At 37.5% G+C, this 12,736-nt stretch overlaps 1 protein-coding gene across 2 annotated transcripts; it reads right to left on the reverse strand.

Moving 5' to 3' along the window:
• Nucleotides 1–30: 30 nt before the first annotated feature.
• On the reverse strand, nt 31–6,745 carry LOC107773352 (uncharacterized). Of its 2 annotated transcripts, XM_075222408.1 has the most exons (10): nt 6,218–6,745; nt 5,708–5,897; nt 5,459–5,592; nt 3,727–3,839; nt 2,694–2,817; nt 1,524–1,679; nt 1,122–1,277; nt 956–1,035; nt 489–538; nt 31–387 (listed from the first exon to the last, which is right to left on the reverse strand). In XM_075222408.1, the coding sequence occupies exons 1-10, from the start codon at nt 6,602–6,604 to the stop codon at nt 251–253; spliced, it is 1,527 nt and encodes a 508-aa protein (XP_075078509.1). In that variant the 5' UTR covers nt 6,605–6,745; the 3' UTR covers nt 31–250. The 2 variants fall into 2 exon arrangements, with proteins under 2 accessions (XP_075078509.1, XP_075078510.1); XM_075222409.1 differs by lacking the exon at nt 489–538.
• Between the last annotated feature and the right edge of the window lie 5,991 nt (nt 6,746–12,736).

A 12,736-nucleotide genomic window follows, 5' to 3' on the forward strand; every position in this document is an offset into this window, starting at 1 on the left:
TGTGACTTGACCCTTTATTCTGTAAAGATATTTTTCAGCCAAACCAGAAATGTTCCTGGCGCTAGAGATAAGATATACTTCATAAACCAAAGGCAAGGAAATTACAAATGTATTTTAAGAAAATCATATTGAACACTAAGAATTAGGATCACTTAATTTGTTCCTTTTTTGCCTTTCTAAATCATTCTCTCTGGTTTACTTTAGTTTTGTTTCCTTGCATTATTTTTCTTTGTAGAGATGTTATAAACTCCTAATGAGAAAGATCAGTTAAAGTTTGATAGTATTGAGAGATCCAATTGGATATGATGTTGACCTCTCTTCCCCTCACTTCTCGGAGCCATTCTGGATCTTCTTTGCTTGACCATCTAAGGTCCACATGATGTGCTCCTATAATCAAAGTGTAAAGAAAAAAAAACGAAAAAATTAAAATATCCGGTATTTTAATAGAATTAGAAAAGGAGGAAATAAAGAATGAGATCAGCTATAACCTTCTTTTGCGATAATAGCAACTATGCTCTTAGATATATCCTTAAGGACCCTATCAAAAAATATAAATACATAAATAAATAAAAGTAAACCTTGTGGATTTATGTAAATCTATATGCAAATTTGCATTGGGTGGGGTGTGAGAGGATGTGGGAGGGGGGAGGTGATTGATCCATGGTGATATTATACACATATCGGGTATATATAAGTGTAAGGAAATATTAGGAGGAAATTGATGCACTATTCTCAGGGCGGAGCCAGAGTGTGTGAGATACGAGTTCGGTCGAACCCAGTAACTTTTGTTTAAACAATGTATATTTGTCTTCAGAAATTCATTGAATATGTACAAATTATAATATTAATTTAGAGTCCAGTAACTTAAAAGGACTATAATCATAAAGTTCAAATCCTGGCTCCGGCTCTGACTATATATATATGTTATGTGTTCATAGAGAAAGAAGTTACTAACCCTCCACCACTCCATGGATCTCTTAGCCCATTGAAGAAGATGATGTTGCTCCCAAACCTTTTTAGAACGCTTTCAATATTCTGCAATACAAAACCCAGAATTTTATATTAGTATTACTATAAGATGGGCATGGGCTGAAAAGTTCACACTCTGGGCCTATTCTCACATAGCCACCAAATTCTGTAGTAATCCAATCTGATCTGGGCTTAACATCCAAAATTAATTGGCAAAATCGGACTCTTTCATTGTAATCCCATTCAGAGGGTTGAAATATGCTCTCCTTGTTGTTCCCATCTGTAGGCATTACCATCTCTGTACATGCCTGTATCACACAATAAAATAAAAAAAATTTAATATCTTATCATCATCTAACTGATGTTAATACTAGTTAAATTATTTTTAAAACATCAAATATTTTATAACAAATAATAAAAGTCATATTCCACAAAAATAAATGGGACTGAAACGGGAGAAGTACTTTTTATTTTTCTAAAAACGTCAAATATTTTTTAAACTCAAATTGGGAAAAAAAAAACAAATAATATGAATCTGAGAGAGTAATTAATACCTGCCAAGTCCATCCACCTAGGCCATGAGGATCCGAATTATCGTTTAGATCAAAACAAGTGGCTTTCCCACTGTAGTTGTAATACATGTTAGCAGCACCATATAGCTTTTCGAACGTGTCGTTTCCAGTCTTTGGATCATCAATTGCCTTGCACATCTTCATTTATGTACAAAATTATTATTCCCAATTGGTCAAAGAATAATTTTGATTTCCAATGTCAAATCATATACTTCCTCTCTTCAGTTTTAGTTGTTTACTTTAGAGTTTGTACTGCTTTTAAGAAAAAATAAACAAAATATGTATTTTACAGTTTTACCTATTATGATGATAATATTATAAAAGTCTTGAGAAATGATTTAGTGAATCAGTAGTTAAGGATAATGATAAAATAAAAAATATATATTTTTCTTTATTTTGATTTGCTAATTAAAATGGACAAGTAAAAACGAACAACGGAAGTATTATTGGTAATTGAAATTAGATATAGTTTTGCTCTTCTTTATATAAAAAGAAAGGCAAATTATACGCTGCAAAACAATTTCTGTAAATTAATTAATGCTATGAAAAATTACGAAAAAGGAGTGATTAATATTTACCCTTGCTATAGATGTTTTACTTTTACAGTAATTATAATTTTCTCACTCAAAATCTCTTGTTCGGATTCTCAAAAAATCTTGTTGTACTTGGGTAGGATTCTTCACAATAATTTTTGGAGGATCTAATATACAACACTCAATGGTATTTTTAAAGGGTGAAAGCAACATAGCTTAAATATTGGAGCCCGCATTTTGTTTCATTTGTAAAATTTTGAGCTCTTTTCTAAGCATGCTTGGATTTTTCGAAAAGTTACACACCACTATTGAATTGTCAATCAAATTGTTGAAAGAGATCCATTTCAAATATCTTAAAATGTGAGGTTGGAATATTCTGTTTTCTTGTTTTTATTATTCAAATATGAAGGAGTCAAGGAGCAAAGCATTGGTTTCCATAAGAAATTAAGAAGAAACAAAAAAGTTGAAAATCACAAACAGATATTTTCAAAGTTTACCTCTAAAAAAATCCTTTTAGTAATATTATTTTCCCCGAGGAACTGTGAACCAGAAACAATATAAAGATAAAACATCTCAACATGTTTAAAATAAAGAGGTTTCTGTAATAAAAAAATTGTACCTCTTTTACTGGATACGCTGGCAATGGATTAAGGAAATTGGAAGGAGTTGGATAATCAGTCATGGCTGTGTATGTAAATGCCGAAGAGAGCCAATTTACAAGAAAATCTGGACTAATATAGTTCCTATAAAAAAAAAATTAAAACAATCATATTAATTATTTAGAGAATCTATTGGTTCCGGTATTGAATATTGATTATTGATAAACCCAACCCCAGCATTTCAATATTAACCTTACTCCAGTTTTCTAAATAAACACCACCAATATGTCATTTAATATCATTAACTACCGAGGCGGACCTACAGTGGAGTGTGTGGGGTCACCGGAACCCGTTAGGTTCGGTAAAAACTATGTATATATAGATCTTATGTGTACTATATATCCAAATAAGATCCCTTAAATAATTTACTTGGGCCCAGGAAAACAAAAGCTGGACGGCAGCAGTGGTTGAGCTGCTAGTTTCACCACCTTCCCAGCTTTCCTCACCATTTGGTCTTGTGTCCGAGGCCTAGTTCCTGCAAAATTAGCATTTTGTTCTTTCTTCTTTTATTTTCTTTTACATTTTGAAAACCAATTTTGTCAAAATATTTTATATCAAAGCATTAATAACAATGTTTATTTTTGCATATTACTTATATATATATATATATATATATATATATATATATATATATATATATATATATATATATATATATATTAAGAAAAATTAACGAAGCAGTGTTGGGCGACATCGCTTCTATCAACATTGGTTCATGTAGCACCTATTTTGCAAAGTAATCTTTCACTCTTTGCTTAATGCTTTTTCTTTCTTTTAAAATTTCTAGTTGTTTATATATTGCGGATAAGTTGTACGTCATACTTATTAATTTTTTAAAGAACTGCACAAAGAATTTTATCGTTAATTTTTGGCATATTTAAGGTTAGTGATGCCCTTATCGAGCTCAAATCCTGGGTCCGCCTCTGTTAACTAGTATTTTAAGTAATTAATGTATCCCCACCATAATTAAACAATATTAAAAATGATTCTTACTTGCATATTCTGAATGACTTTCTGAGTTTCTTCAATCCACCGGTTGTTTTAGCCGTTTCTTCAATTTTTTTCCATGATCCCTTAATCACGTTGTAACAATTCTCACTTTCACCCTATATTTTTTTTTTGTGCACATATAAGCAAAAAACAAAAATAAGTGGCACAAGAGAGAAAAATACAGAGCAGAATGCACCAAACCTTTTCATTTGTTACAGAGGTGTTTGTTTGTTATTTGATAATAATGATACCTTTGGTTTATTCTGAATATACTATTCAATCATGAGAAACTTCCAAAATATATAGTTGTCCAAGACTTTTCCAATTTCTCCAATATTTAATCAATTGATGCCTTTTACATTACGACATACATCATGTCATCTTATCCTGAATCTCATCTTCATTGCCTTTTATCTTTCGACTGCATTCACTCCCACGCTGGTTAGAAAAATGTGGATGAGCTAGCTATAGTAATTGATAATAGCTACATAAAACATATGTTATGTAGTCCTATTTATTAATAAGTTGGTGTAAAAGTTGGTTACAAGAATGTGGATGAGCTTTCCTTCGGGTCGCTTATATGTGAAAAGAGTTGTTATATAAGAAATGTAATTCTTGAGAAAATTAAAGTTAAGTAAAACATTTATTAAAAAAAAACGAAAGAAAGGATTCTTTTCTTGCAAGCATCCTTTTTCTTCAAATTGAAGTTTTAAGAGTAGTATTCTTATAGCTTTTGAGGAAAGTAATCAGTTGCTTATCTCACAACTTTCATACTTACCAATGTTTACCCCGAAAATTGGATACGTGGTTTTAAGGATACGTGATATAATTTGATACAAAGTAAGAAATCAGATTTAATATAAAAAATAAATAGAAAAACAAGTGCGAATCACGCAAATCAAATAACTTAAACCTTGCCAAGTTAGCTTGCTTCCAATTTATGAATGATAGTATTGGGAGCGGGATGTTATTGAAGCCAAAATAAAATGAATAAAGCTGAAAAAGATAGTATGCTATTCTTTGAAGTCTGTTACAATGTGTCCTGAATTACTAAGTTCCCCATATATATATATTGAGGGAGATAGAGCTTTTAAGACATTATTTTATAAGAAACAAGATAGACCGTTGGCTCCTTTTTTTACTTTATTCTGTAATTTCTGTCATAATGATTGATTAATGCGGCGAGAATCACGGATCCTTGTCGGATGAGCTGGCGAAGCTTTTCCTCGATCGGTCGTGCCCTCGGTAAACTCGAGGGCAAGTCTGATGGTTTTGTCGAACTTCGAACCTCGATATCGAGCTCGATTTCATTTGTAACTTCGATCTATCGCAGATGTGTCGAACCCGATCTATTGTTCCACATACTCGACCGAGCATCGAGCTCGGTTTTACCCGTATACAACCAAAACATTAAAAAGGAACAATAAACTATTACCATTTCTATTTCTATAAATATACTAGTTCGATTTGAAATGGTGAACCACCAACGGATGTACATCATTATCGGGTTAATTTGATGATATGAAGCATGGCAACCATTTTTCTTAATAACTATTGTTTTCAAATTATGCATCTCAACTATTTCACTATCTTTCACCATGATAAATATTGGATAACTCTATTCACTGAAGTTATTTTTTGTTGCTAATTATTCACCGAAGTTCAGATAGAAAGAAAGAGAATCACTTAATATCTTTTTAACTTGACCAACATTTCTCAAAAAAGAAAAGCTTACCCGAAAGTCTTGGGTGATGATATTATTGAAGCTGTAAGGAGAAGTAATATTCTCAAAGTTGAGGATGGGTGCAGAAGAAGCCAAGGCTCCAATGGTCACATGTGGGTATTTTAGCCTAAACCATGCTGCCAACACTGTCACAAAAATATATTAAATGGTTGTAAGTATCCAAAAACATTTAGTAATTAATAAGCAAAAGCTGCAAAGGTAATATTAGTATTAAATGCCGAAAGAGCAGCCAGTACATACTTCCACCATAGGAACCCCCAAAAACAACTACAGGTGAGTCAGTGGCAGTCAAGTTCTTTTTCAGATCAATTATAAGAGTTGCATAATCAGCTAATGCCTGAGTCGAACTCAAATACCCTAATGTGCTTGTGTTTGAATAGGCTATCACCTTGTCTCCTCCATATGGTATTGACTTCCCGTAAAACCTATGCTGTAATACAACATACCAATTACCAGAAATAAATTGTTAATTAAGTGAAATGTTTAAAAATGGGCATGTATGTTCAGACAAATACTCTTATATATGATTAAGATTATTAAATGTACTTTTAAAAGGTGTACAAAAATCTTAAAAGACAAGTAATATGGATAGGAGGGAGTATCATTTTATTTAAAAGTTTAGATTGTGTCAATAGTAAAGCAAATGATGATTATGGAAAAAATATTGTGAAGTAAATAAAAGGCAAAACCACTTATAAATGAGAAATAATGAGTACTATTTAGAATTGAAAGAAGAGAGGTAATATATACCTCAATGAAGACTAGGAGGGCTTTAAAATGGGGAGCAATTTCAAACATGAAACCAGTGTTTTGAGTAAACCATTCAATGTCTCCTTCATTACCAGTGTATACAAAGATAGGAGCATTATTCTTGGCACCACCCCAATGTTTGTCATTAAACAAATACCTCTGCTGAAAGGTCTGATAACTATCTGGATTATAATTGAAGTGGTCAAGAATTTGAGTGAAGTAGTTTGTCTTATAAAGCTTGTTGCCTTTAGATGCCAGAGAAAAGTAGACATCTTCTGGTTGAACAAAGGAAGAAGAAGGGAATCTTGGTGGGATTTTGGCAAAGGAAAGAGAAGAAAAACACACAAGGAAGAGAGAAAATTGGAGGAGAAGTAATCTGATTTTCATGATCCCTTTCTTTCAGTGTTTTGCAGTTGGCAAAGCAAAGAAAACAGTGAGGGGCAGTGAGGCCGGGGGTGGTTATGGGGCCAAGCAATTAGAAGGGATTCTCTCAATAGTTTATATAGAATAAAAGTGTTTAGATGGCTAAAGTTTTCAGTTGCCTTGTTGGACTTTATACGATGGTAGGCCATGAAAACTTTAGAAAAATATCAAGAAATTCCACATCAAAATTATCGTCTTATCTGTATGGAGATAATGTAGGCTTTGGCTTCTGTGTTTATTTTACTTTCTTAATGTATTTATAATCTTTTATGTACATAAGTTGAGACCTCATTCTCGACCTTATAAACGAACAAGTTCAGATTTTGTGCACTGATGATACATATACTGATATCTTTTATAGTATTAGATTAAGTTGGCATGCAACAATAAAATAATTCTTTATAGCAAAGGTAACCTAGAAAATAAAATAATAATTTGCTATAGCCTATAGAATAAAAAAAGCTTTACATCGTCACTGTAATATGCATTTTACATTATATTTGCCATTTCAACTTTATATTAGAACCTCAAGAAACTGATGGAATACCTCAATGAAGAGCAGGAGGGCTTTAAAATTGGGAGCTGTATCAAACATGAAACCGACGTTTTGAATAATAAATTCAATACAAATATAGGAGCATTGCTCTTGGCGCCACCCCAGTGCTTGTCATTGAACAAATACCTTTGTTGAAATGTCTGATAACTTTGTGGATTATAGTTGTGTTTACCCTAAAAACGGAAAACAATTGAATCTATACGCGGCTCTAAGAATACGTGATATCACTTGGTACAAATTGAGAAAATAAGTATATTAGTGCTGAAATTAACTGTAAAAGAAATAAATGCAAACCAAATAAATCAATTAGCCTTGGCCCTCAAGTTCGATCCCCCTCAAACCAGGTGAAGATTCCGCTGGTATATGAACAGAGTAACAAAATAATGACGCTGAAAGAAGGCAGTGTATTGCTTCTTCTTTTTTTGCATAAAATGTTGTGTCCCCTACAAATGATCATACCCCCTTTATATAGTAGGGAACTCCTACTCTCAATATAATCCTAAATACAGTAAAGAATCCCATGATAGGTTAATTAATTGGCTTCCCCTTGATATGTGCCGGGATTTCTGCTGAGATTCTAGCCCAAATGCGGATATTCCGACTTTTTTGTTTTTTTGCTCGATAAGCTTTCCTCGGTCACGCTCGATCTCTATTTTACTCGGTCTCGATCTTGGCTGATCTCGATTTTGATCGGTCTCTATTTTGCTCGGCCTCGATCTTGGCTGATCTCGATCTTGATCGGTCTCTATTTTGCTCGATCTCGATCTTGATCGATCTGTATTTTACTCGATCTCGATCTTGGCCAATCTCGATCTTGATCGGTCTCTGGGTCACGAGATCGGCAACCTAACTTCGCATCATGGCTCGATATTACACGAGGTTGAACCTTGGTCTATCATGTTCCAGTCTCGATTAGTCATACTAAGGGCAAGCTCGGTTTTGATCGTATACAGATAGTCTCCTCATTTCTCGGAAAGAAGATGGCGAGAAACGATATGAATTTCCGAACTCCGACTCGATGGGTAATGACGTCAGCGACGAGCTCGATTATGATGTATGCGACGAAACGTCACATCGGTCCAGTTACCAAGGCATTAAATTCCTGTCAGTTACTAGTCGGCCATTACCGGTTCCGAACCATCGCCAGCAACCTATAAGAACCTTATCATTTCTCATTCAAACTTTACACTCAAAGCTCTTTCTGCTCTTGCTTCTTCTTGAGAAAAACCCTTTGCTTCATAATTTTCACACCTAAATTTCTAGAACTCTAATTAAACTGCATACCGTCCTAATTCTCTTTTCCTTTATTCATCAATGGTGAAAGCCTCCAAAACTATTCCGCAAAAAGAGACTGCTTCTTCATCACGACCTGCCGGTGGTGAGGCTGCGGCGGAGCCCCACCCTGAGGAATTCGTTCCGGTATGTGCCCAACCGTCATCAACTTTAAGGTCGAAAAAGCCTCCTCGGTACCAGGCCGATGTGAGCCGGTCTCGAGGTTCATATATTCAATCATCGAGAAAATCCTCGACAAAGTGAAAAAGGAATGCAAGTGGACAAAAATCGTGTAGTAGTCCCATCGCCTGAGGAATCGATTACTACCCATGTGGAGGGGTTCCTAAGTGTTTATACTTACCCCTTCACGTTGAGTCCCTTAGACCCTATCATCGCCGCCTTCTGCAAGAGATACGACGTGACCCTTGGCTAGATCCATCATTCTTTTTGGAGAATAGTGATTCTCCTCCGATTCTTCACAAGCAAAATCGAGGGGTTTCTTTTCACCCTCGATCACCTTATGCGCCTTTACAGTCCCTAGCTCTATCGAGGAGGGCTGATCAAGCTTTTTTGTTGAGCCAACAAAGCCCCATTCTCGAGCATAGACAAGACTCGTGACCGAGGTTGGATGGGCTGATTTGTCCAAATAAGGACTTCGAACCTGATCCCTGCTGAAGACATGTCGTTTCTTGAGAAATGGAACATAAATAATGAATAGTATTTCCCTTTGAACGTTCATTTTACTGTTTTACTTCTTATCCTCTTTCCTCATCTATGTTTTTGGTGTTGCAACTGTGGCCCAGATGCCAGAACCGATTCTGGAAATCAAGCAATGGGTCGAGGGCCTGGTGTCGCAGAAAACATACTCCGAGCATGCTTGGGTGGAGTTATCAAAGGGTCGATGGGAGGCCCATAATCATGGTAAGCTTTTCTTTTGGAACGGTTATCGTTCGAGCTTCTTCTCTTACTTACTCCTTTTTTCCTTTGTAGGCCTCAGGAAGGATGTTGCGATGAGGCCCCCATCTGGTGACGAAGAAGTCCTTCCATCTGCTTTGAAGCAGGCCAAAGAAAAGAAGAGAAAAGGGGCTAAGAGTTCCCCAGGCTCGGAAAAGAAAAAAATGATGAGGAAGTCTCGCAAGCCCAAGGGGGACACTGGTGCTATGCCTTCGAACTTAATCCACCGATTAAAGGATGAGTCTGAAGATGAAGATAATTCCAAACTAGTGGTCCGTGTGCGGGCTGGTGTTTCGATACAAAAGTCCTCCGAATTGGCAGAGGTTGATGAGGGAGCATTGTCCATAGTTCCTGAAGCAGAAAGATTTAAGGCCACTCTGTCCCAAGCTGAGATGGTCGAGAGAGAGACCGGGGTCGAGGCTTCCCGGGCAGCGGAAGATATCCTGAGGGATGATCTCGGGCTGATCGATATTTCTGGATTCCCTCAGATTTCGGACGCTATGATCCGCGAGGCCAATACGTTGGAAGGTCACTCTTACGAAGGTATTCAGGGAGCGACCGATATACATGGCTTCTTGGATGGGTTTGAGTCCACTGCCTCAGAGGATGACACCGGGTTTGGTAGTTTACCGGTACCAAAAAAAGTACCTTCATCGGGTGCCATCTGTTCTTCATTGAGCCCAAAACTGGTGGACCGATTACCGGCCCCAAGTGTTAACCCCGACCGCAGGCGGAATATAGTGCTTTCTATCCCGGAGGATGCCCGAATTTTATCTCCCCCCCGTGGGGATTATTAGCTACCTTAGATCCTTGGTGACCGAGGAAGACTAAGCCGTGATGAACGCGGTGGGGGGCGCTTGCCTTTTTAATGAGACCCAACATGCTCTGAATCGGGTAACTTCGAGGGTCTCTCCATTATTTTTAAACTCGGAGTTGTAGATAATTCTAATATTATCTTCCTTGTTTGCAGGCTTCGGTGTTGCATAATGAGGCTTTCCTTCGAATCCAGCAGGAGCACAAGGATGAGGTTCAGGACCTCACTGAGAAAAATGATACTTACAAGCTTCTCAGTGAGAACCTTCAGGCTGATTTAGTGACGGCTCGAGATGAGCATGCCGAGATGGCCGAGCAAGTATTTCGAGTTATTCATGATAGTGAAGATAAATTGGAGATAACTACTAATGATCTGATTCTACAGGTCCGACAGAGGCTCGAACAAATCGAACAGCTCCAGACGCAGGTAGATGCGATACAGGCCGAGGCGGAAGAATTCAAAAAGAACATGGACATCCTAGCCTCGAAAAAGGAAACCGTTCAAGCACAATTGGAGTCGGCTGAGACCCAGATCCAAGCTACAAAAGAGAAGGCCTCGGCGCTGGTCGAGAAGGTCAAGGAGCTTCAGTCTCACTTGGATTTGGCCATTTCTGATAAAGCAACCTTGGCCAACGAACTCAAAGTGGCCAGATGTGAGGTGGTCGTGGTCAGATGTGAGGTGGTCATGGCCAGATCTGAGGTGACCATGGCCAATACAAAAGCTGATACTAAAGTGGCCCGGTTTAGGGTCGACGACGAGGCCATCTAGGCCAAGGCCAAGGGCATGGTGGATCATGCAAAATGGCAAGCTCGAAGGGAAGCCCTCGAGGGAGTTTATGCCCAGGGTTTCGATATTATGGCTGAGATCGAAAATTCCAAAGAAGAGGAAGCCAGCTCGAGTGAATCCGAAGATGGAGAAAATCCCGAGGATGGAGATGCAACCTCTGATGAATGCCAAGCCACTTAGAAATTTTTGTTTATCATTTGCATTTTTTCTGAGGCCGTTTTTGGCAGTTGTACATTTTTGTGTTAGGCCGATTTGGTATTTGTAACAAACTATTGTATATGAATATAAGGCTTTTCTTTCCCTTTCGGCTCTTATATTTTTCCTTTGCTTTGTTATTTGTATTTATAAAGATTGAAATGCCTTAGCATGAAGCAATAAGGTTGTGTTTGAGGGTTCGAATAAACCTTTCCTTTACTGCCTTTCTGGGTTAAGGCGTTATTGGGGTTCGATGTTACCAAAGTTTTTCTTCGAAAATATTTTGAGACTTTGTCGAGGGTAGCCTTTAGAACCAGTTGTGAAAGATTTCTCTTTTTTGAAGGCCTATTTTTGTCACGGATCTCGGACGTCTCCGAGCTGTGTTAAACTGGTCGTAGCCTTTTAGTTCGGGAGCTACCCATTGGGCTTGTTTTCACGTTCTATCTAGGCTTTCCTGAGATAATAGTTCCTGAGTGGGGTGGCCGTGACCTTTAGAAATCGGGTGTTGCCTATTAGGTCTTTCGCTCCCGAGATCCAATGACTTGGGCTATTTGAGTGGGACAGCAGTCCCCGAATGAAGGAGAGATCATTCGTATTCCGGTTAAGTATTGCCCTAGGGCTCGTTATTTTCGGAAGTACGAAGCTCTTTAAGGGATGTAAAGAGAGAAGATAAAAAAATTTAAAGCATAATATGCTTGTAAGGAAGATACTTCTCTTTATTCTCGATCAAAATAGGGCTCGAGCAATCTACGTAGGCACGGTTCGTTTTGACCGTTCGACCCTTACAATAAATCCTATCTATCGAGACCCTCCCTTTATAAAGTAGTTTCCTCGCTAGAGTTAATATTCGAAGATAACGCATATCCGAGGGCAGCCCCCCAGTATTCGAGGTTGATTGCAAAGGAACCTCGGATATTGTTGAATGGATCTTCGATGACGATTCGTCAAAAACCTTTCCGAAAAAAACCATTTGGGACAAAATCGGTCTGAGGAAAAAAGAGTGCAACACGTGCTTTCAGACCTAAAGACTTCGTGCCTTTTGCTGAAAACTCCATCATCGTTTCTTGTCAACCACCTGCAAGTGTTAATCTGAAATAGAAAAGGAATGGAAAAGGGGCGTACCTTAGCAGTAGTACCGTTTTAGGTAAGATATGTTCCAATTGCTCGGTAGTCCCCATTCATCGTTCCGAGCTTGTAGGACCCTTTTCCGGTGACCTCGAATTTGTACGGTCCTATCCAATTCAGGCTTAATTTCCCTTCATTGGGAATTCAGGTATTGAGGGTGACTTTTCTTAGCACTAAGTCCCCGACGTTAAAATATCAAAGATTGGCTCTTCGATTGTAGTATCTCTCGATCCGTTGCTTTTGGGCGGCCAGTCGGATGAGGACTATTTTGCGCCTTTCATCTAATAGTTTTAGGCTCGTATTCATGGCCTCGTCATTTGATTCCTTTGTTACATATCGGGACCGGATACTTGGCTCTCCGACTTTGACCGGTATTAGAGTTTTGGCGCCATAA

This window comes from Nicotiana tabacum, chromosome 10, assembly GCF_000715075.1.
Source record: "Nicotiana tabacum cultivar K326 chromosome 10, ASM71507v2, whole genome shotgun sequence".
In the NCBI taxonomy this organism is placed as follows: Eukaryota; Viridiplantae; Streptophyta; class Magnoliopsida; order Solanales; family Solanaceae; genus Nicotiana; species Nicotiana tabacum.

What these genes read in the sequence shown, in the direction of transcription:
- LOC107773352 (XM_075222408.1), bottom strand. Translation starts at nt 6,604, where the DNA reads ATGAAAATCAGATTACTTCTCCTCCAATTTTCTCTCTTCCTTGTGTGT. An exon ending in AAGTCATTCAGAATATGCAA is followed by an intron (nt 2,818 to 3,726) that starts GTAAGAATCATT and finishes TTTTTTTTATAG; the next exon opens with GAACTATATTAGTCCAGATT. An exon ending in TAGGTGGATGGACTTGGCAG is followed by an intron (nt 1,278 to 1,523) that starts GTATTAATTACT and finishes TGTGTGATACAG; the next exon opens with GCATGTACAGAGATGGTAAT.